This window comes from Spea bombifrons, chromosome 4 (assembly GCF_027358695.1).
Source record: "Spea bombifrons isolate aSpeBom1 chromosome 4, aSpeBom1.2.pri, whole genome shotgun sequence".
Taxonomy (NCBI): Eukaryota; Metazoa; Chordata; class Amphibia; order Anura; family Pelobatidae; genus Spea; species Spea bombifrons.
The window spans coordinates 84,757,487-84,780,038 of record NC_071090.1 but is presented as its reverse complement, the minus strand read 5'-3'; the positions used below and the strand labels follow the sequence as shown (position 1 = coordinate 84,780,038).

General features: G+C 41.3%; 2 protein-coding genes and 1 long non-coding RNA gene across 3 annotated transcripts; 1 reads left to right on the top strand and 2 right to left on the bottom strand.

Annotated features, from left to right (window-relative positions):
- Nucleotides 1–16: 16 nt before the first annotated feature.
- Nucleotides 17–6,598, bottom strand: STARD5 (StAR related lipid transfer domain containing 5). Its single transcript, XM_053465563.1, has 6 exons — nt 6,435–6,598; nt 4,417–4,466; nt 3,535–3,667; nt 2,754–2,871; nt 1,914–2,007; nt 17–1,246 (listed from the first exon to the last, which is right to left on the bottom strand). Exons 1-6 carry the CDS (start codon nt 6,522–6,524, stop codon nt 1,099–1,101), a joined length of 633 nt encoding a protein of 210 aa, XP_053321538.1. The 5' UTR covers nt 6,525–6,598; the 3' UTR covers nt 17–1,098.
- On the top strand, nt 6,230–7,574 carry LOC128492848 (uncharacterized). The gene is made up of 3 exons (XR_008354143.1): nt 6,230–6,344; nt 6,457–6,543; nt 7,180–7,574. It is a non-coding gene; the product is annotated as an uncharacterized LOC128492848 (long non-coding RNA).
- A 3,189-nt stretch (nt 7,575–10,763) lies between these two features.
- On the bottom strand, nt 10,764–20,482 carry LOC128492845 (pseudouridylate synthase 1 homolog). The gene is made up of 5 exons (XM_053465561.1): nt 20,400–20,482; nt 18,836–19,000; nt 12,854–12,991; nt 11,790–11,895; nt 10,764–11,600 (listed from the first exon to the last, which is right to left on the bottom strand). The coding sequence occupies exons 2-5, from the start codon at nt 18,986–18,988 to the stop codon at nt 10,924–10,926; spliced, it is 1,074 nt and encodes a 357-aa protein (XP_053321536.1). The 5' UTR covers nt 18,989–19,000; nt 20,400–20,482; the 3' UTR covers nt 10,764–10,923.
- Nucleotides 20,483–22,552: the final 2,070 nt, after the last annotated feature.

The following is a 22,552-nucleotide window of genomic DNA, read 5'->3' as shown; positions in this document are numbered from 1 at the left end:
AATAAACTTGCTGGACAACTGTTTGAATTGTGTTTTACTTCCCATAAACATGTCAATACACACATTTTTATTAAAATTAGTCATCGGACACTTTTTTAATAAAAGCATAATATATATTTCAATATTACAGAAAAATAGGTATATTATATAATATTTTTGGAATTTTGGCAATTAACTCTAGTTAAGTGCTGAAAAGTCTAAAGCCCTCCAGGTGTTCTTGGGATGTATCTCACCTGAAGGTTCCTATAACTAATGATCCAAAAATACAGACAGCAGGTTATTCACCGTTGCTCTAAATAACAAGGTATACAATTATCTTATGGTTAATAAAATATTATTCTTTTAATGAATGCTATGTAAAATATAACATAAGACCAGGGGAAAAAGGAGTGTATTTTTCAATAAAAATAATAAAATCAATTTCTGTATCGTGTGCCTACCCCCACACCAAAAAAATATTTGTCAATCTCTAGAACATAAAACAGCTACCTACATATTCTTAAAAAAAAATCTTCCATTGTTATTTCATTGTTTTTATATCTGGTTTGCATGTTTTCATATTCTGCATGCTTTCAACATATTTCCCAATGGGTACATGAACTCCTTGAGTTGATTGGCACCTGATGGGCAAACTAGGTATGACTTTTTTCCCAAAATTTATATGTACTGTACACTAAGACCTCAAACCCAACTTGGTCCTTCCCTTAGACAAACATAAAAAGCATTAAGAAAGAAATCCTAGATGTGTGATCAGCCCATAGCAGAATAAAGTTAATGTTTGAATGTTCTAGAGAGTTTTTATGTTCTACAGATCTATTTAAAAGTACCTTTTTATGGAACTTAATGTAAAATACACATAGATACATGCAACATACACGCACATTATAGACTCATTTCATATAAAACTATACATGAAGCAAATGAAAATACAAGCAAGCATTTTTTCAGTTAATGAATCACAAGTGCTTGTCTGCAGCTTCCATTTGATGGTTTTTACCAGGAGCAATGGTTTTCCTGTGGATGCGTGTTCTTCTTTATTATACTCTGTACGAACGTTAATGGAGCTGTGGAATCTTTTATATAATATATCATTACGTGTCATACTTTCAGGTTTTTAACAGCTTTTATAAGATTGTTGTAAAAATGTGTCATGCTGTAGGGAAAGAATGATTCCACCACTGACTTTGGAAGATACCCGCTAAGATCTGTTTGGAAGAAGCTTAGTAGCTGTGTCTTCTCTGGCTCTCTGTAACGGTAAAAGAAAAGAAGCACACGGTTACTTTACAAAAACAGTAGTCGGGTCTGAGACTGTAAATTGGAACTCCTACAAACATACATCTATTCCAACCTGAAAGACAAACTATTATGCTCCAACATCTTCTAGGAAGAACCTAGAAGAGCAGCCAGAGGACCAACAGAGTCGCTCTTACGACTGCGTACTTTTACAGTGTTAACCCAGTATTAATCCCTGCTAGAAAACAAAGAGGAAAACAAATATGAAGAACGTATACGAATATTCACCCGAAATGAACATGGGAATGGGCAACTATCGTTAGAATACGAAGATTTTTTTTTCCCAAAGACAAACACAAAGACTTGGCCGGCGCCCAAACCTAACTAAAACTGCATATAGTACATGTTTTTGCAAATAGACCTTAACAAGCTACCTACACAATCAGCAACTTAAGAATTGGATACATTAATAGTATAATTGTAATAGCATTATATAGTGCAATAATAATGCAGCTCTTAAGAAAAGCATAGTATTTGGGTCATAGAAAGTCATAGTTTTGCATTAAATCAGTTGAGTATGTAATAAATACATGTAAAGGTGTCAGACTCGGCAAATCTGTGTATTTACTGCTGTTATCAAATGAAAAATACAATACAAGACCAAATTGATGTATTCTTACCCAGGAACCGGCACACATAAGCAACCACATGGATGATTAAATCCTCTAACAAAATTTCGTTGAGGTGGACAGCCTGTGTGCTCTACATTGGTCGCTAAAAAAGCATGAGAAAAGTAAGTTGTTTATCTGGCATTGCAAATCGAACTGAATGAACTCATATTCCAAATTCCAAATAAATTATAGGCAAAAACAGATATTTATCATCTGAAGAAATACAAGTATTTGGGTTTCCATTGTACTAGAATTATGATTTAAACTTTCAACTCAAACTCATGGAGTCAACCTTGTACAACCTTGCCTGAACCAACAATCAACATACAGAATCTTAACAACAGGATTAAAATGAATTTATGGGGAAGAATAATCATACAGATCCTGAGAAAAGGAGGCTAAGACTGCTTCCATGATATACACGTGACACAATATTTTTAGTAATTAGTATTGCTCATTCCAGTCCATAATACACTTCATAGTTTGATTTAGTGTACTGAACTGGAAGATGTAGGGCATGGAAAAAAGTGACATATATGCTTTAATAAAAATCTGATGTTTACATGTACCTTTATATCTATTATTCTGTAGATCCTGTCTCTCAGCCTGCGGGCATCGGCTCTTTAAATATAAGTATTACCAAATTACCAAGGCTGATTTTAATCCCAAGAACTCTATACAATATATGCAACCAAATAACTCCCCATAAACATAAATTCTTATTCTGAGATATTTTTAACATGGCACATTGAGGTGGTTTTGGACAGAACAAGAACTAAAAACATTTTGAAAATCATACTGTCAATGAATATTTATTTAATATATCTCACTTGTCAGGGCTTTACTCACCATTAGATGCAATTGTTCCATCCTCATAACGTTTAATTAGCACTACATCTACAAAGTCGCGTGGAGCAATAATTCCCATGGCAGCTGAAGGTGTTATAGTCCGGCATACAGAGATATCCTAAACATAGCAACACAATATATATCATACATAATTATTTAATATAAGTCAGTGTTTATAATAACTTTTTAATTTGAAATACATATCACTAGCATGCTACAAACCCCACATCTTGATTGGCTGCTTAATTTGAATCTCTTTATATTGTTGAAAATATAGAGAAATCAGCAAGATAATTGAATAACATGGGTTTTTTTGCTTCATATTAAGGAATATTTTGTATTAAACGTGTATCGCTTAGTCAAGTGCCTAGAACTCAATAAAAAAAAATAAATACAAAAGAAACTTCTGTTACTTTGACATTTTATAGAATCGAATATTTATATTGTCTACCAAGGAACTTTTCTGTCTAATTAGTATTGTACTAAACAAACAGTAACGGTAGTAGCTGTTAATCATTGATTTGAGTGTTTGTGGGGGTGTGCAAGATGGCATTAAGCCATTGAAACCAACTACTCCGCATAGCATATTTAGGTCCTCGAGTGGGTCTATGAGTGGATTTGGCTCAACCCAGCTCAACCCAGCTCAACCCATGCAGTGCTTGACAATATGTCATTGATGGTCTCTTTCGTATTATTTTTATGTTTCATAGTTGTTTGTTAAAGAGTTATGGATTAGAGCTGAAAAACAGGAAAAAAGCCAACCTATCAATTAATTACTTACATCAGTAATTGCTTCAATAATTTGGAAATCTTCAACATTACTATCCCATTTGACTCTCAATCCATGAGGCTCCGGCTTCAAACATTTCCAAACATGTTCTGAATTTGCATTTATGATTGCTTCTCCTTTATATCTGTAATTTAAAAGCAGTATAAAATATCTTGCATTCCCAATTAGTCCATGGATAGTCCAATTTGCATATGCTTACTATAACCTATACCCCATACTATGATGTCATATCAATAAAATGCCACAATAATGTATTAAGAAAAAGGAAAAGTAATATGGCCATATTGGTCGAAGTAAGGATAGTAAGGAGTAAGATCCTTCGACTCTCTGAGGAATTTAGAGAGGTGATGTGATAGAAACATTCAAATACTTACATATTTACCAAAGTACAGGAGATAAGTTTATTTCAGAGGAGGAGAAATGTTAGAACATGAGGTCATAGTCTTAAACTTGAAAGTCAGAAGTTTACTCAAAAAAGTTTTACCGAGAGGATGGAAGATAAACAACCTAACATCAAAAGTAGTTTAGGGTAAGACTAGTTGAAAAAGTGCTTTAGAAGTAGGCATATTTATAATAGGTATGATCTCAAAAAGTCAATGTCATTTTCTAAGGTATGTATCATGAATGCTATCTAGTAGGAAATACAGGTAATAAATTTCAGGAGATTGCAACTGAGTAGATAAAAAAAGATTGTTAGCTAGTTTATGATTAACTGTAACAATAGTGCACAGTAGTTTATAAGTGACTAAGCTTTAACCGCCAACTATGACTGATCATACTTTAAATATATATACATTATATATTGTACCAAAATGAGAGAAAAGCCAAACATGTCAGTGAATAGAATGTTTAGAATCTTACAGCAAAACTTACAGATTTCCAGAAAACTCACACGATGGCCTCCAATGCACAGCAATTTCTCCCTGGTAAGCAACACCAAAAAAGTTTTTTTAAAAAACAAATGTTATGGGTGTATATATATATATATATATATATATATATATATATTCACAACTGCTGAGAATTACCCATTGATTCTTATTGTCTGTTGACCAATAATCATCAAAAATCACCATCAGAAAGTGTGAGGGCAGTTTAAAGACATCTGTTGCTCGTCACACCTTAAGGTTACAATGCAAGGTTTTCAGACTATATCTGGGGGTAAGGATATTTATATAATGAAGTAAAAAGGCAGGGGCTTAATGCTAACCCCACCAAGTCTTGCACGTGCTCTGCCAATTCCAGGACTGCCCAGTTTGTCTTATGACCTGCTCATTTTATGCCTATACAAAGCCTTTTTAAAGGCCTAGGGGCACCTGGTAAATCTAGCCCTGATGTAATAAAGAAAGAGCAATTGTCTTTACACTAGAATTACGTGTAATACATAACTCCTATTGCATTTACCCAAGGCAGTGCCCCACTACATCCACCATCCTCCTATAGGAGTGACAGGATATGATGTCATACCCCGGCGCTCCATGTCCTAAAGGTGCATGCAGCCTTGTAAAGCAGCCCATGGGTAGTGTAAATGGGTCGGTTGGGTATAGATCCGAGTTCTCCCTTTAAACAGGGCCATTGAGTAGCAGCACAGCAGCAGGGCAGATTGCCCCTCTTGGGATCCCCAGTTTTGCGGCAGTGGGAGCACAGCCATAGGCCTGGTCAGCCTAGACTAGAATATGCTGCTGCCTATTGGGGTTTATTAAGTAATGCAGGTGTTGACAGGAGCATGGTTTCAACTCCTTGATGTCACGAAACATTATGAAGGGCCAACTCCAGCGAGCTTCAGCTGTAGGAAGAGCTTGGCAGACCCTGCATAATGCATAGTTAAATCAGCAAAATTCTAGTCTCTTTAGCCATTGCACTTTGCATTACATGAGGGCATCCCAGTACTGCCTGCTGGTGCTGATTCTTTAAAGCTTTTAAAAGTTTCCTACCTGAATTCCCATGTTGGAAATGTATTTCAAGAACACCTGGAGAGTTACCTTTAGCTAATAACTGTTTACGTGAACAGACTGCAAACACATCTGGTGTATGTTTATTTGTCTATTTCCATTTCTCTGTTTTAGAATGTATTCATTTCATCTGAATTTGGTTTGTTATAGTTTGTTTGATAGTTTGTTTTACACCCGTGGATATGTAGCAAGTAAAGATTTATGACTCCAGATCTGATACTTCAGCCTATTGCTATCTATTCCTAGCTCCTGTTTGATAACTTATCAGTGGATTCCTGCCAGAGGTGATGAACAATGGCTCAGATTCTACTCCACTCTATTACAGATTATTAATATTAGATTATATATTATATGCACACATATTAGAACTGTGTCAACAATGATAAACTAATACATACAAAGGAACAACTTGAAACTTGCTTTTAAAAATATATATTATTATTAAATGTTTGCATTGTGTTATGTACATATATCTGTATTCTCATTACAGTAAATTTTCACACCCACAGTACGACCCAAAAATAGCCCTATTTCCTTATTTCAGCGAGAATTGCGTGATATTACGTCACGGACAACTGACCAATGGCAGGAGTCCAAACACCTTACCTAGTTACACCTACCAGCCAAATGACAGCATACTGCAGCTCTATATATACCGGCAAAATGACCACACATTCTTTACTGAAACCAGGGTCATCCAGATTTTTTTGTGGACTAAAAGTCCCATCATCCCAGCCACAGATTTGTGGCTGGAGGTTGTGAGCATTCTACTACCAGAACGTCTCGCATGATCAGCTTCCAGTGTAAGCAGCAAGCGCTTTGCGCATACAGCACGGAACTCGATGAGACGTGACACGGAGTATTATAGAGGATAACTGATTGGTTTAACCCTTACGGCGCTGCCGCAGCAGCCCGCACTCAGGCCAGACATTTACTCACGGATTTTTTGCACAGTTTCCAGCCGCTCTCGTCCTTGCTGTAGGACAGAAGCTTATCCGCAGCGGACCTGGCCACCTCCGTATACTCCATGAATGCTGCAGGAGACAGGGTAAGGGTGACCCGCTCGAATGCTACACGGCACACTGACAGCCGGTCGAGCTCCCTGACAAGTGCGCAGATGCTGATTGGTTAGGATTGAAGGATGGTCCCTCCCCTCACCTCATTCAGGACCCGCCCTTAAAGATGTGTCTGCGGTTTAGTCAAATAAATATATATATATATATATTTTTTTTTGTTTTGTTTTTGTTTGGTTTTCTTTTCTTTACATATTACACACACACACACATATATATATATGTGTGTGTGTGTAATATGTAAAGAAAACATGTTCTATAAACATGTATAGAAAACATGTTCTATAAATGTCTCTACTTTTAATCTTTACATCGGTTTGTACAAATAAATGTGATTTATTATTTTTCTTTTTATTACATTTTAAAATAATGTTTTTTAAAAAGAATCTTTTGTATATCCTGGATAATGTCTTAGTTAAAGATATATATATATATTATACATATATATAGATTTTAAAATGTTATGAATCATTTTTAAACACCATAAATTTCATTCCTGTTTATTTTCACGTATTAAACGTTTTGTGTGTGTAAAATGTATATTATTATACACTATCTGGACAAAAGTATTGGGACACCTAACCATTACACACGAGGACTTTTTTTTGCAGCTACTGTATAACAATTTGCACTCTTCCGGGAAGACTTTCCACAAGATATTGGAGTGTTTCATCCAGTAGAGCATTTATCAGGTCAGGCACTGATGTTGGAGGAGGTCTGGCTCGCAATCTCCGCTTTAGTTCACCCCAAAGGTCTTCAATGGGGTTGAGGTCAGGGCTCTGTGCGGCCAGACTTCCATACCAAACTCATCCAACCATCTCTCCATGGACCTTGCTTTGTACACTGGGGCACAGACTGTTCCCACAAAGTTAGAAGCATAGCATTGTCCAAAATGTCTTGGTATGTACCCTTCAGCATCTAATGTATGTGTATTTAGAATGTGATATAACAAAAGTCCCGGTTGGTGCAGTGGTCAGATGTCCCAATACATTTGTCCATATCATGTATATCATGACACTGTCATAAATTTATACAACACAATCCAGTTTAAAAGCCACCTTTTACAGCAATGAGAGGCTTAACACCACCAACAAGAAGCGGTCAGACGTCCATCGATGAGGCTCCTGTAGCAAAACGCGTTGACATAGACATAGGAAGTAAGAACATGGATAGGCGGCACCAGCACACACCTGGAAGTAACATTTACCCTCTGTTGAAAATACACGGAATAAGGAACTAGATGTTAGCATTCCTGGCTGGCTAAATGTTCACATATTGTTACTACTTTTAAAATAAGCATATACTATGCATTTTATAGTAAAAACAAATACACTTTAGTTTTGGCCATCTTTTCCATTATCTGCTCCTAATATATCTGTATACCTGGGAACTCTCTGGGTTTCTCAGGAAGCAGAGCTGCTTTTCCATTTTCCCACATCCTTCGGGTCGCAGGAACAGGGTCCTGACACACCTCACGCCCCGCCCATTTACCCTTTAAATGGGGGTGTTTCTTACGATGTCAGCAGGACTGCCCACTGACGTCACGGGGCAGTCGGGGCTGGTCCCGAAAGAGTACGCTCTGGGTGGATGGGGCTGCATTGGGAGGCGGGTCCCACGGGACCCACCAAAAAACTTGCGGGCGGTCTTGCTGGTGCTGCGGGCGGGAGCAGGCGGTCAGGCACCATACCTGCGGGTCCCGGTAATCCCGCAAGGTTGCCTTCTCGCTTCTCCCTTACATTGTCTCCTCTCTTGCTCCGCCCAGGAACAAAACTGAGTCACGTGAAGAGACGTCACTTCCCATGACTCCGCCTTGTTCCTGGGCGGAGCAAGAGAAGAGACCCTGTGAGGGAGCAGCGAGAAGGCAGCCTTGCGGGGCTGCGCGGGAACTCTGCAGTTCAGATAAGGAGGTGGGCGTGATTGTGGCAGGAGCGGAACACCCACGTTGAGGGAGCGGGATTAAAAAAGCCACCACGCGCAGGGCTCTAGATGGGGCCCACAAGTTACCAGGTATGTATCTCTAGCGTCGTTTCTTCAAAGCCACATTGAGGGAGGTTGTCCTGCGAAACCCCGATACGAGACTACAGTACAAGTGCCCTCATTTTTTCCTGCTACCCATGAGCCTACATTTGATAGGTCCCACTCTTGTGAGTGTGTGTATATATAAGATTTTATTTATTTTACTATTTAAGAGGCACTTGATATTAGTCTTGTTCTCGGGGACAAATTCGATTTGGATGAAATTTTTGTTTTTGCCACATTCATTTTCAAGCAATGCATTTTGTTTCCTGGCCATTTGGCTTGGATGAAACTCACCTTTCACCTACAGCAGCACCATCTCAGGGTTAAGGAAGAGATCCACACTGCACCACTGGATACAAACATCCAGCAGCAGACTATGGGACTCAGTTTCTCCAAAAATTGGACCAGTTTGATTAATTGATCCTTCAGAGTAAGGAAGGAGATAAAGCAGCAGCAGCTGGGCACTGGGAGTTGGTAGACACCGGCACATATCCAGCGCCACTGACATAACTACAGGGGGTGCAGCGGTTGCAGCCATGATGGGCCCATGCCTCTGGGGGGCCTGGTGCGACCCTTGTTGCTGTATCCATACTGACACACACAATTACACATCCATGCTCACATACACACATGCATACATCCCACCTCCCGCTCACACACTGTATGCACAGCTGCGGTGTCACATTGTGTGTTCAAAATAGTTTAGAAAGGGCCCTTCCGCCCTGGATTTAAAGTGTCGTATAGGGAACATATGAGTTCTGTAGGGAATTTGAATGGCAAATCCCCTTTGGGAAAGCGCTGGTACATAACCTCTGAAGTTTCAGATCATTGAAAGCGTTACGCTTTCAGTGAGGGTGGTGACCTGCATAAGAAAATGTGTCAACATGAGATGCATTGAATCTTCACTATGAGAAGTAGACTCAATGGTTGAAATCATGAATGGGACATAGGTTATTTGTTATAATAATGCTTTATTTTTTAGAATGGCTGGTTTTGTAATAAACGGTTGTGCTATTTATGGGATATTATGGGATAATATCACAACCCATGATAGATTAATTGAAAACATTACTATAATTATATTAGTTAGGGCAGGGCTCGACAAATCCCACGCGGATCTTGCAGACGAGCAACAGCAAAAACGAGCCCCCACAAGCCCTTTGATGACTCCTGTAGGCATGGAAGCCTACAGCAGTCATCAAAGAGACTCCTTCCTGCAACGGCTGGTGTATAGACCAGCAATTGCGTCCCAGCTGCCAGAGGCAGCTTCAGGGCCAGGGGAAGAGGGTTCGTCGGTCTCCACATGAGTGTGGAGACCAGCCCCAAGCCTCCCCTGCTGTCTGATCGCTCCATGAGAGCGACAGTGCAGCATTAACCCCTTCAATGCCACAATTGTGGCATTGCAGGGGGACTAAATATCAGTCAATGCTGTACTCTAATGGAACATCAGCATTGAAAGAGTTAAGAAAAAAAAATAATTTATCAAAAAAAAATTAAAAACAAAAAACAGCACTTACCTGAAAGTCGAGGGTGCTTCCAGGTCAAATGCTGTGAGTTTAGTAAGTGGGCTGATGATGATCAGATCACTCCTGACCAACTGTTAGTTTAAAAAAAAAACCTGGCTCCTAACTTTTTTAGCTGGTGCCTAGATTCACAACAGATTTGTCAAGCCCTGAGTTAGGGAAATCCTTGTCGGGTTGGTTTTAATGTGTGTGTGGTTTGTATAAAGTTATTATGCTCAGAAGTAATGTACAGAGTTGACACCTGTTAAATTAATCATCAACTAGTTGGTGGTTTATTTAAGGGTGTGTCATAGAGGTAAGCCCGATACCTACATCTAAGTCGGAAGGACGAAATACATAAGATGGAAAGATAATGCAAAGTATTTTGTATCGTCCACAAATTAGAGGTTTGCTAGTAGCGTAAAAAAAGGCCACTTAATCAAATATCTACTCTACTCAGGAACATAACATTATTTAGTAAACTTAAACACACTGTGTGCAATCATAAATAAATCAATTGAACGTTGGCAAGTTAGACTATTTAACAGGCTATCAGACAAGTCCGGTGCTGGAGAAGCAGGACTGGTGGGGAGATCATTGATACAATGAGAGTATGAGGTCTGTTCCTTGAAACACTCTGCAGAGTGGGGGGGGGATATATATCAAAGGCACAGTTATATTACAAAAATGCCAAGACAGTTTATTTAAAAGTTACTACTTCTTAAAAGAAAAATTAAGCATATCTTACTTAACTGGTTTCTGTTGGCTACACAAACTTAAAAAAGGTACGTAAGGATCCCATGATGCTTTTCCTAGTATACAAGTGTGGTTGATTCAAGAGGTCCTTTGTAATTGTAGAAAACTGTGATGCTTTAGTTTATCTAGCCAACAGCACATGGAAAGCTCTTCTAACTCTCCTTCAAGTATAACAGGAGTTATCTTCTCTTCACGGAAAGCATTTATAGCAGGCAAAGTCTCTTCCCATGTAAGTGCTTCATGAAACCCATCACCAGCATAACGACTGTTGTATATATTAAAGTGAGTATGCTCAAGTACCAAGCCTAGTCCAGGGGCTGTAGGGAGGCTAAACTTTTCCGTTTGCACACATTGTGTGAGAAACTCAGCAGGAACAATGCCCCTTGTTACAGCTATGATCATACCTATCATTTTACGGATCTGGTGCATCATGAAGCTCTGTCCAGTAAACAGAATGCGAGCAAACTCAATGCCGTGGTGGACAAACGGTTCCGCACAGGACACGGAAAACATCGTCCTCCAGACACTTGGGTCTTCAGCTGTCTTCTTCACAGTGAAGTTATGGTACTTATGTGTGCCATTATAGAAGGAAAGCAATCTGTTGATGTGGTGAAACTGTTCCCGGGGCAGACGAAAGCTAGAGTCAGGAGCAAAGGGAGCACATCCAGAGAGTGCAAACGTAGGTAGCATATAAGAATAGGTCCGAGCATCGCACATGCTTTTAGAATTGAATCCTTTAGTCACCTGTTTTATACCTGCATGAAAAACAGAGAATGTAAATGGTGATATGTATTTATATCTTGACTTTTCATTGCAATATTAGTTCAGAGTAGTAAAAAAAATTAAAAAAAAATAAATAAAAAGTTACCTAGCTGAGTATCAGACCAACATAAGACATACAATTAAAAAAAAAAAAAAAAATTTAATAGGAATTTTTTCAGTACCTAATATGCGGATTTCTGGTGGAAGATGCAGGTTTATTTCCTCTACTGGGTTTATACAGGATGTCAAAAGTCTTGCAGAAACGAGCTGACCCACAGCAGACACTCCCTAAAATCAAAAAGGTACAGCCTTATTATAACCTTAAAAGGGGAACTTCTAAAAAGTATGTATAACACTAAAAATTAGTGAAAGCAATTAATATAAGTGCAGCCACCTTAAGTCTATATACTTTAACCATCAGGTGAGAGTGTGCAGTGAAAATGAAAATGCCACTTATTTTAGTTTCTTTCAATGACCTCAAGAAAAGGGAGAAAAAACATATAGTGTAGTATATCAAATAATATATTAGACATTTATTGAATAAATACCTAAGGAGCCTAAAATGCAAGCTCTTAATTAGTCACAACCATAATTATCCGTGGTAACGTTGCAATGCCAGAATTCACTCACAGACCGTGCCAGGAGAAGATCTGGATTTCAAATGTAATTTACTCCGTTTCTGAACAACAATAGCGGTAGCAAGTAAGTCCAATCAAGTGTGGATACCAACAAGCAGTATATATTTCTCTTCTGTCCTATTATATCCTGCAACAATCTTGCGTTTCTCTCAAACCACTCGACACCTGTTTCTTTGCTCAGCCTGACGCCGTCTCTTTGTCTCTGCGTGTGACGTAACGCGTTTCGCTTATCGCTTCTTCAAAAGACATTGTTACGTCTATACACTTATCCAGCCAGCAACCACAACCCAATCTGCTGCTGAAGTATCGGTAAGGATAAAACTATCAACAGGCCCACTCCGCATTTGCCCAGTGTGCCAAATGGTTGGTCCAGGTCTTGGTGTTTGACCGTGGAATGCCACAGAAATATCATGTATGTCTACAATGGCATCCACCAGATGTTTAGATAAAGGAGAAAAATATGCAACCCTTTAACGCTGAGAGAAAAAAAACTTGGGAGAATCATTTTCCTGTTTTAGAAGATGCTTTAGTCCACTGAAACCATTGTACTGATGCTGAAACCGTAAATTACTATTCAAATGTAATGAAAACCACGTGTTCAATACTACCTTGTCAGTACGAGCGCAACGCTGGAACTTTAGCTCATTCATTTTTGAGGAGTAACTCTCAGGAACACATCCTGCTTTAACAAGTGCTGAAACCAGGGTCCCTTCGATTGTTGGGTAATCTGGTGCATTGGGATTCATCTGTATGAAAAATGCATAATAATTAACCTTCCACAGATCATGTATGTGTTATGAGGTGTTCTAACAGTTTTACTCCATTGTGCTTGTCTGGTATTGCTTTATTGTCAGTAAGGGTTTTCTGATTTGATAGGAAGATACTCTAAGATCAGGTCGATTTTGTTGGTACAAGAGTGGAAGTTGCCCTAGAGCCCCTTGATATTGGCGAACAATCTTTGAAAATGTCCAGATGGCAAAAGATACAACACTGTGAATACCTCTCTATGTATCATTGGAGAGAAAATAGGAAAGTGTTAAGGAATTTGCCAATATTATCGTGGCTTTATTCAATTTTCTTGATCCCGTCTGGGCACTGCTTGCCAACACTTTTTTTTTTATCAATTCCGTTTATTGCAAAGAGAACCACAATGGCACACAGTCACAAAATGAAGGAGCATAAAAGAAACAGAGGTACGGAAAAATCGAGGTGTACAAAACACGACTGGAAACCACAGTAAAGGGCCAGCGGCATAAATGCATACGATACAAAGTACCCATAACCCGAGCGACAGGGTGACACCAAGTAAGTTGCATAAAATGTGGTTCAATTGAGGCAGCAAACGCAGTAGATGCAAAAGCCTGTGAGAATCAAGTAAATACTGGCAATAAACGTGTGCACATCGCCTCAGTGCGTGGAAACACAGAATTGAGAGGTAAAAATCAAAACAATCAAACGGCAAACATCAAAACGAGAGCGGCATCGACAGTAATGTCAAAAATGAAAGGAGAAGACAAAAACAATAAGGGGAGAAAAAACCAAAAGTGTAGGAGAGTGTGCATGTGTGAAGTAGGGAGAGCATAGCCCTCATAGCGACGACGGGACATCAATACCCACTATGGCAGGAAACCGCGGAGATAGGAGGAAGGACTTCCAGTGAAACCAACGCAGTTCATGCTTATGCGACAAGCCCCTAGAGGCCATGACCAGGGACTCCATATGACAAAGAAAATTAACCTTCCGCAACCACATCCCAATCGGAGGTGTGGAGCGCGACCTCCAGAGCTGAGGAATCAGGGCCCTGGCCGCGTTCAAAAAGTGTAGGGTCAGGGAGCGCTTATAGCGGCCAATCGGGACAGGAGGGGCTTGTAAGAGAACCAGCTGAGGCGTCAACGGGTAGTCAGGGTCACAAACCTCTTTAACAATCGCAAACACCAGAGACCAGAATGGACGAACCAAGGGGCAGTCCCACCAAATGTGAACATAGGAACCCGCGGACGACTCGCAGCGCCAGCACAGCGCAGAAATCTGGGGCAGGAACTTATGGAGTTCCGCAGGGACCCTGTACCACCTGGTGAGTATCTTAAACGCCAGTTCTTGCGTCTTGCTAGAAATGGACCCCTTATGAGTAAGGTAAGCAATGTTGCCCCACTCCTGATCCGAAAACTGGAGTCCCAGCTCACTCTCCCAAAAGCTATAGTAATACGGCTTGGTCTTACAAGTGGTGTCCAGCAGGGCGGAATACAAAAGAGACAGGAGATGAGGGGTCTCCTTGCTAGCATCACACAGAGATTCAAAAGACGTGAGAGGACGCAGCACCCGGGGATCACGGAGTAAGCCTGAAACAAAATGCCTAAGTTGGATATAAAAGAAATGAAAATGTTTGGGGATAGGACGGAGTTTGCAAAGGTCAGGAAGCGGGCGCAAAGAAGCACCCGCGAGGACATGATGCAGCCGGAGCACAGAAGCTCCAGCAGGCAGCAACGCCCCCAAGGGAGCAAGGGATAAACCCGGGACAAAAGCCGGGTTATGTGAGACGGGCGTGAGGGGACCAGGATGGGTGAGGAGGTGACCCCTGGAGAGGACCCTCTTAAGAACCCTCAAGGTAGGGGAGACAGTAGGATGACGTGGGATGAGAAGGGGGCGAGACGACTCAGGGACCCAAGGTACAATGGAGATATGTTGGTCAAAAAGTGAACGCTCCATAGCAACCCAGAGTTTGGGCGCAGAGATGGACCATTCCACAAGCCGCCGGAGATGGGAGGCCATCCAATAAAGCTCAATATGAGGGAGCCCTACACCACCTGACAGCTTCGGCCTAGTCAAATGGGAAAACGAGAGCCTAGGGGCCCGTCCCCCCCAAATATAGCCAGTAAAAAGCCTCTGGCAGGCCCTGAAGAACGATCTTGGTAAGAAAATGGGGAGGGTCTGGATGGGATAGAGTAGCCTAGGGAGGACATTCATTTTAAGGACCCCCATTCGACCGAACCAGGAGAGGTGAGGGAAGGACCACCTCTTCAGATCGGAATCAATGGAGCGGAGAAGCCCGATAAAATTAAGAGAGGCGAGGTCGGAAAGGTCAGGGGAAATAAATAGGCCTAAATATTTAATATTATCGGAACGCCAACGAAAGGGAAAGGAAGCAGTACAACGGGCGCGGAGCGATTCGTCAACATTAAGTCCCAGGACGTCCGATTTTTGGAGGTTTATCTTATAATTAGAAAGGGTCTGGAATGCGCGCAATTCAGCGAGCAGGTGAGAAATAGACATGAGGGGATCCTGTAAAAAACAAAGCACATCATCCGCATAGGCCAGAACTTTATGATCAACGCCCCCTATCCGCAAGCCCAGGATGTTGGGGTTAAGACGTATAGCAGCAAGCAACGGTTCCATGGACAAAATAAATAATAAAGGGGAGAGGGGGCAACCCTGGCGGGTGCCATTCGACAGGGCGACACGGCCCGACAGGACACCATTCACCCTAACCTGGGCCGACGGGTTAATGTACAGGGACCCAACAAGGGACAAATAAACGGGTCCAAGACCCGCCTTAGCCAGCACCGCAAATAAGTAGGGCCAGGCCACCCTGTCAAAGGCCTTTTCCGCGTCCATAGACAGCAAAACAGAGGGAGTTTTATGGAATTTAGAATAGGACATGAGATTAAGCAGACGAATCGTATTATCCCGAGCTTCCCTGCCAGGGACAAAGCCCACTTGGTCAAGGTGGACAAGGGAGGGGATCAAAGGCTGGAGCCGAAGCGCAAGTATCTTAGCCAACAGCTTCAGGTCGGTATTTATGAGCGAAATTGGCCGATAACTTCCACAGCATTCATTATCCCTACCGGGCTTGGGGACCACAGTGATTACAGCAGTGTTAGAAGAAGGGTGTAAAGGCGAGCCATCAGAAAGAACCCCAAAGAGCTTCAACAAATGAGGGCCCAGCACGGGGAGAAACGTTCGGTAATATACCGGGGAGAAACCATCCGGCCCCGGGCATTTGCCCCGCGGCAGGAGCTTCAAGGCCTGATCCAGCTCCTCCAAAGTAATAGGGGCGTCCAGCGCCGCCCTATCCTCCCTGGAGATACGAAATGTCTGAAATTTGGATAAATACGTGTCTATGGCATCCCGAGCGGAACCACCCGAGGGGGACGGCAGATTGTATAACTTTTGGTAAAAGGATTGAAAACATTGGGCGATTTGCTCAGAATGATAATGGAGGGTCCCCTGCGCATCCCGTATCCTAGGCACATACGTGGCCGAGCGTTTATGACGGAGAGCCCTGGCTAGAGACTTACCGGGCTTATCCCCCAGCTCAAAAAAGTGCTTCCTCAGAAGCAGGAAATTACGCTTAACTTTATCATTTAAAAGGGAGGCCAGTTGATCACGAAGCGCCTGCAATTGAAGAAGGAGAGCATCATCGCCAGTGCGCTTATGGCGCAACTCCAACTGGGCAATACTTTGGTTAAGACTTAAAATGGAAGCCAATTCCAATTTTTTGTTCCGAGAACCCAATTTGATCAAGTAGCCCCGAATGACCGCTTTATGGGCCTCCCAAACAGTAGGGAAGGGGGTGTCAGGAGAGATGTTTTCCTGGAAATAGGAGCGAAGGTGACCGGACAGGTCCGCAACATCCTGGGGGTTCCCCAGAAGGTTGTCGTTCAGGCGCCAAGACCAGAGCCTCGGAGGCAGACTAGGGAGGGAGAGGGAGAGACAGACAGGGGCATGATCACTTAAGGATTGGATACCAATGTCTGTCTTAAAAAGGAGGGATAAGTGATGGTGGGAAAGAAAAAACATATCAATCCTGGTGTAGCGTTTATGAAGAGCAGAAAAGAAAGTATAATCACGATCCCGGGGATGCTGCGCCCTCCACACGTCAACCAACTGACTAAGATGCAATTGCCTCTTAACCTTATTAATACTAGAAAAGGAAATGTGAGAGGTCGAGGCCGAGCAATCCATGGCAGGATTCAGGACCATATTAAAATCGCCCCCCAGGACGGTGAGGCCCTCCTGAAAGGCGGACAGCTTAGTTAAAACTCGCACTATAAACGCAGCTTGATCCTTGTTTGGGGCATATAAGTTAGCCAAGGTGACTTTGTGTTGACCAATAAAACATTTAATAAACAGACAACGACCCTCAGGGTCCCGCCAAACCTCCAGCTCCTGAAAGGGAATGTCCTTGTGAATTAAGATAGCGACTCCTTTAGTTTTGGAATCCGGACTACTGGCAAAGTAGACCGAATGAAAATATCTATCAGACAACTTAAACTGTTTGGAAGCCAGAAAATGCGTTTCTTGAATATAAGCGATCTTAGTTTTCATGGAGCGCAAGACATATAACAATTTGGAGCGCTGCTGAGGCTTATTGAGCCCCCTAACATTGAGAGAAGTAAAACGTATTAACTCAGGAGACATGGAGAGAACGGCAGGAACCCCTCAGGAATGACGTCGATACCGCTCAACAAAAGAAAAAGGAGAAAGGGAGAAAAGAAACAAAAGAACAAATAACCAAACCAAGACGAAGCAATCGTCAAATGCAATAGCATTGAATAATGAGCCAGCAGATCGAGAAGACGATCTAAGACCAGGACCGCCAGGCAGGACGCCTGGGGACGGCAGGCTCCGGCAGGGAAACAATAGCCAACAAACGGACCAAGAATAATCATGAAAGAAAAACAAAAAATCAGAGCATATACCCTCAAGAATAAACAATAGGGGTAGTGAGAACCACCAAACAGGGGAACCGAGGAGAAAATGAAATAATAAGAAAAGGTGACAGTGTAGTGTAGTACGTGTGGAGAAACGCAAACCCCCCGTAGGGGCAGCAGCAGGCACAGCACATGTGGAGTAAACACGAGGGGCCAAAAACATGGCCCAGAGGCACCATAGTGTAAAGTGTATAATGTATAAAACAAAATAAAGGAATAAAATAAAAGAAAAAAAACACAAAACAAATCAAATAAGAGGAAGAGAGCGACACTATAATGAGGACAAAGACCTCTACAACAACGGTAGTCGCAGCATACCCCCCAGAGGAGCAGAACCAGGAATGAAACGGACGAAACGGACGAAACGGACGAAACGGTTACGAGACGAAGCGGAAAAACAAAACGTCGGAATAAGGTAAGTCCATATAAATAATAAACGAAAAACCGAAGCGACGCGGAGATAGTCCAAGTCCAGGCACCGGAGACCAAGGGCCAAGCAGAAGGAGATCAACGACTTGCCAACACTTTTGACAAGTACTTTAAGCACTCACTAATACAGCGGCGTTGTGAGGTTGTACCTCCCTGTGTCTACATATTTAGCAGTATTGATGAAGCTGCTACTTCTTTTCAGTCATGCAATCACAGTTGGATGTGTGTACTGCACCTTAGTATTAGGGTAGCCAAGAGGTATCTCTCTAGTTGTCAATTGAGTACTTCTATCCACCTCTGCCATCATTGTAGAAAATATTTGGAGCTATAAGCATAGTAGTTACCCCCTTACATCAAAGTGGATTTTACTTGTTACTCAAGCTCCTACTCCCACAATTTGTATTCATCCTACAAAATACATATTTTGCTGCCATGAAATCCAACACATACCTGCATGCCATGATACCCACGACCACAGTAAGCCATCAACATTGCAAATTTCTTCCTAGGAATTATATTGTCGCTATTAGACCTGTCTACATTATCAGCGGTCTCACACACGGGTTTCTCATCAGATATTTGATCCGGCGTATCTTCATCCATTTCTACAAGACCCTGAGCAAAGGAAGAAAAAAAAAGTTTCAAATTATTGAACGCAAACGAAGTTGAAAGTAACTTCACAATATATTGTGTTATATTTTAAAGATATTAAAATGAGACAAAAAGTCAATCAGAAATTGTTAAACTCAGTTTATGAGAAAGGAAAAAATAGCCCAGTCTTTCCACACTGTAAAATTATTTGGATGTTCCAATTATATGCAAATACTTGACAGAAAAAGCCCTATATTCTCAGTTGTTCTTCCAAACAAAGCAAGCATTGCTCTAAAATAGAAGACTCACAACTAATTACAGTAGCCAGACTGTAAGGAGTTAGCCAAAATTATTGCTGATTCAAGAAAAAAAGTGTATGGGATGTCAGAGTTAATTAAAACCTGTCACAGCCTGTCATCCACTCAAATCCTATCCAATCAAACCATGGCCAGTACATGGTCAAATTCTGCAAAGCGCAAGTGTAAGTGTAAATACTTCTATTTATTGGTTTCTGTGTGCATTATAAAAGGGACAGCAACAAACAAAAATGATTTCACTTTCATTAACACAATAAGGGAGAGTTGGGAGGGGGGTTGTGGTTTAACTCTCATAAACATACCTGGGAAGACCCGGGTCGCGGGAGCGGGGTCTTGACGCGCCCTGCTCCCCGCCCATTTTTCCATTAAACGAGGTGTTCCCACTGACGTCAGCGTGCAGTCCTGGCCGCGTCCCGCAAGGGAAGGCTCCGGGTAGCCGGAGCCCAGAAGTTCCCAGGTATTATAAAGGGCCAACACTGGGAGGTTTCTGCAGCAAGACGGGCTGAGCTGGCACTGCACAACTCATAGCTCAATACGAAAGGAGACCTCTCACTGATTTAGCTATAGATTGTACAGGGCCAACCAAGCTCCTCTTGCAGCAGGAGGTTTTCTGGAGTCGGACCTTTATAACATATGGTGAAGTCATGCGTTCAAACACACCTCTCTCCTGAATAGATGCAAATATACTACGTTTATCTTTCAAAAACCATAACCTGGCCACCCAGCTGCAGTACTTTCATGACCATTTATGTGCCAGGCACATCACGGAAAACATCCCATTAACGACAACTGACGTGCAGTTAAATGAGCTTAGAAAGCGATCAGCTTTCTTCATTTAGCCGGTGTTGCTGCAAAACCTTTTGAAGCATTCAGCAACATCAAAAAATAAGAAGGAACATCGTCGCTCTCCGGAGTGATCATATTCTCTATATTGAAAGCCAGAAGGCCTTTCACAAGACAGCAGTGCCCTTCTGCTGCCTGGATTTAAAAATAGTTGAATAAAAAAATATATATAATAAAAATTATGTCCCCAAAGTACAAAAATTTGAAAAAAAACAGAACGCAGAATGTAAATCTATTTATTGAGAATGTATTTCAGCACTCACCGGGCATGCAATACCACCTGTCTGACATAAAGAAGAGTAGCACCGTAGCCAGGACCGAATGCCCAATATAGCAGGTCGCCTCATTTTCTGCTTGGAAAAAGATAGAAAAAAAAAATAAGGAACCTTTTTTGGAAGAATGTGTGTATGTATATATATATATATATATATATATATATATATATATATATATATATATATATAGCTTGGGGGAGTAGATACATTTAAATGCATAAAGGGATTTAGTAAAGTACAGGAGGGATGTTTATTTTGAATAAGGACATAATGTTAATCTAAAACTAGAGGGTCAGAGGTTTAGATGTAATGTAAGTGGAAAGCATCCCAGCAAAGTGGTAGAGACTAAGAGCCAGTGAAAGTTAAACATGCATGGGATAGGCATTCATTCCTATTGGATCTAAGACAAGACCACAGACTGATAAAGGTTTGAGCCTTTAAAGTCGGAAAAATGGGCAGACTAGATGGGCTGAATGGCTCTTATATGCCCCAAATTCTATGTGTCCAGGTTCACTGTATCCTACAATACCTCTTTGAAATGTGGGTAGTGGGGTGGGCATAATGTGGTCAGTGGGGTGATATGTTGCCATCTCCGATTTGTACTATAATCAAGAGGGGATTTTTAGCTCTACCTACTTACCTGCTGCTTTCAGTATTACCAAAGCTGGATTGCAAAGATCTGTAACTAGTAATTAGAGAGTAATTACACGGGACACATCTTTAATTTAAGATCACAAACATAATCCATGCTTCTCTGTGTAATGCTTAATTTACACACCAGAGTGAGCTGCTTTTCCAGTTGCCGTCTTGAAACTCGAACTGCTTGTGGTAAATGTGTCTATTTAAGAAACCATCAAACCACCCGGTACATTTGGAGAGGCCGGTGGTAATACTAGTATTTCATTTTCGAAATTTGTTATAGGGTGGTGAAAAAGACCCGCAGATTACGCTGTTACGGTACTTGACCTCTCCCGACAGGCAAAAAAAGAAAGAACAGATTTGTCAAACTTTATGGCCAATAGGCTTTCCGTACATCTACCAAGGCGCATGCGTACAAACTTTCCACAACTAGTGGCTGTAGAATAACCGGCTAGTGATGTCATCGCAGGGCTTGAGGAGATAGGCTGCGAGATTTGCTTCCAGTAAGGGCTGGGGAGGCGTGGTAAATCAGATGTAGTTAACAAAAATAAAAATAAAAACCGAACAAAGATTTGGACTCGGTGCAAGGTTTGGAACGTGATCTTCGCGGTATAGCAACCACGGCACTGGTTTCAAATTATACTATTTCTCTTAACATTGCTCCAGACTCACATTTTGTACTTAAAGTCTAAATCTCCTTGGCGCTGTAAGTATCGGGGAGTACCGTAGTTTCACCGGGGACTATTTAAAGTGGGGTTGTAATTAATTAATAGGATGACTGGAGCTTTCCAAGACCATGAATTTGGAACGTATTACTAGCTATTGATGTGAGTATTGCATTTAGAACAGAAACAAATTCTCTTTCACTGGGATTTACACAGTAAATGGGAGTCTCGCCATCTGTCTGTATGAACAATGTAACTTTAATAAATTCACAGTTAACAAATAGACAAGATAGACATCAATGGCGCTCAAAATATAATGCTCAGTAGAAATCCCATTTTAGTCAATAAGAACTAAACAGAGTGAAGCAGCAGCCAATCCAAAGTGTGCTATCTGAACACTGATGTTTTGCTAGCCTACGTATGATTGGCGGTGGTGTCAGTGATATCGCCTACCCAGAATCCCTTGTGGTTGTGGCAGCACCATGAGATTTCTGAGGGAAAAAACAAGCCTTCTGGCTTGTCTGGTGTCTGTAGATGAGTGTTTAATAATGCTTCTACTACCTATTTAATTTTATGAGATACAAATAAAATGTATTTACCGTATTTCCCCATATATAAGATGCACCTTTTTTATAAAAATTTGGGGTCTAAAAATTGGGTGCGTCTTATACAGTAGTGGTAGATTTATTTATTTTAACGGAAAGGGGACCTGCTGCTTACCTGTGTTGCTCACAAGTGTCTCTTGATCCATCGCGGCTACACAGGAACCCGGTGGAGTCATGTGAATGCACATCGCATCACGTGATTCCGCTCAGTTCCTGTTCCTGTTCCTGTTCG

Coding starts and splice junctions, on each gene's coding strand:
- LOC128492845 (XM_053465561.1), bottom strand. CDS start 18,988: ATGGATGAAGATACGCCGGATCAAATATCTGATGAGAAACCCGTGTGT. Junction 12,992..18,835: donor GTGGGTATCATGGCATGCAG/GTATGTGTTGGA, acceptor TTTTTCATACAG/ATGAATCCCAATGCACCAGA. Junction 11,601..11,789: donor ACCAGAAATCCGCATATTAG/GTACTGAAAAAA, acceptor TTTTTCATGCAG/GTATAAAACAGGTGACTAAA.
- STARD5 (XM_053465563.1), bottom strand. CDS start 6,524: ATGGAGTATACGGAGGTGGCCAGGTCCGCTGCGGATAAGCTTCTGTCC. Junction 2,008..2,753: donor TGGAACAATTGCATCTAATG/GTGAGTAAAGCC, acceptor ATGCTTTTTTAG/CGACCAATGTAGAGCACACA. Junction 1,247..1,913: donor TTATGTGTGCCGGTTCCTGG/GTAAGAATACAT, acceptor TTACCGTTACAG/AGAGCCAGAGAAGACACAGC.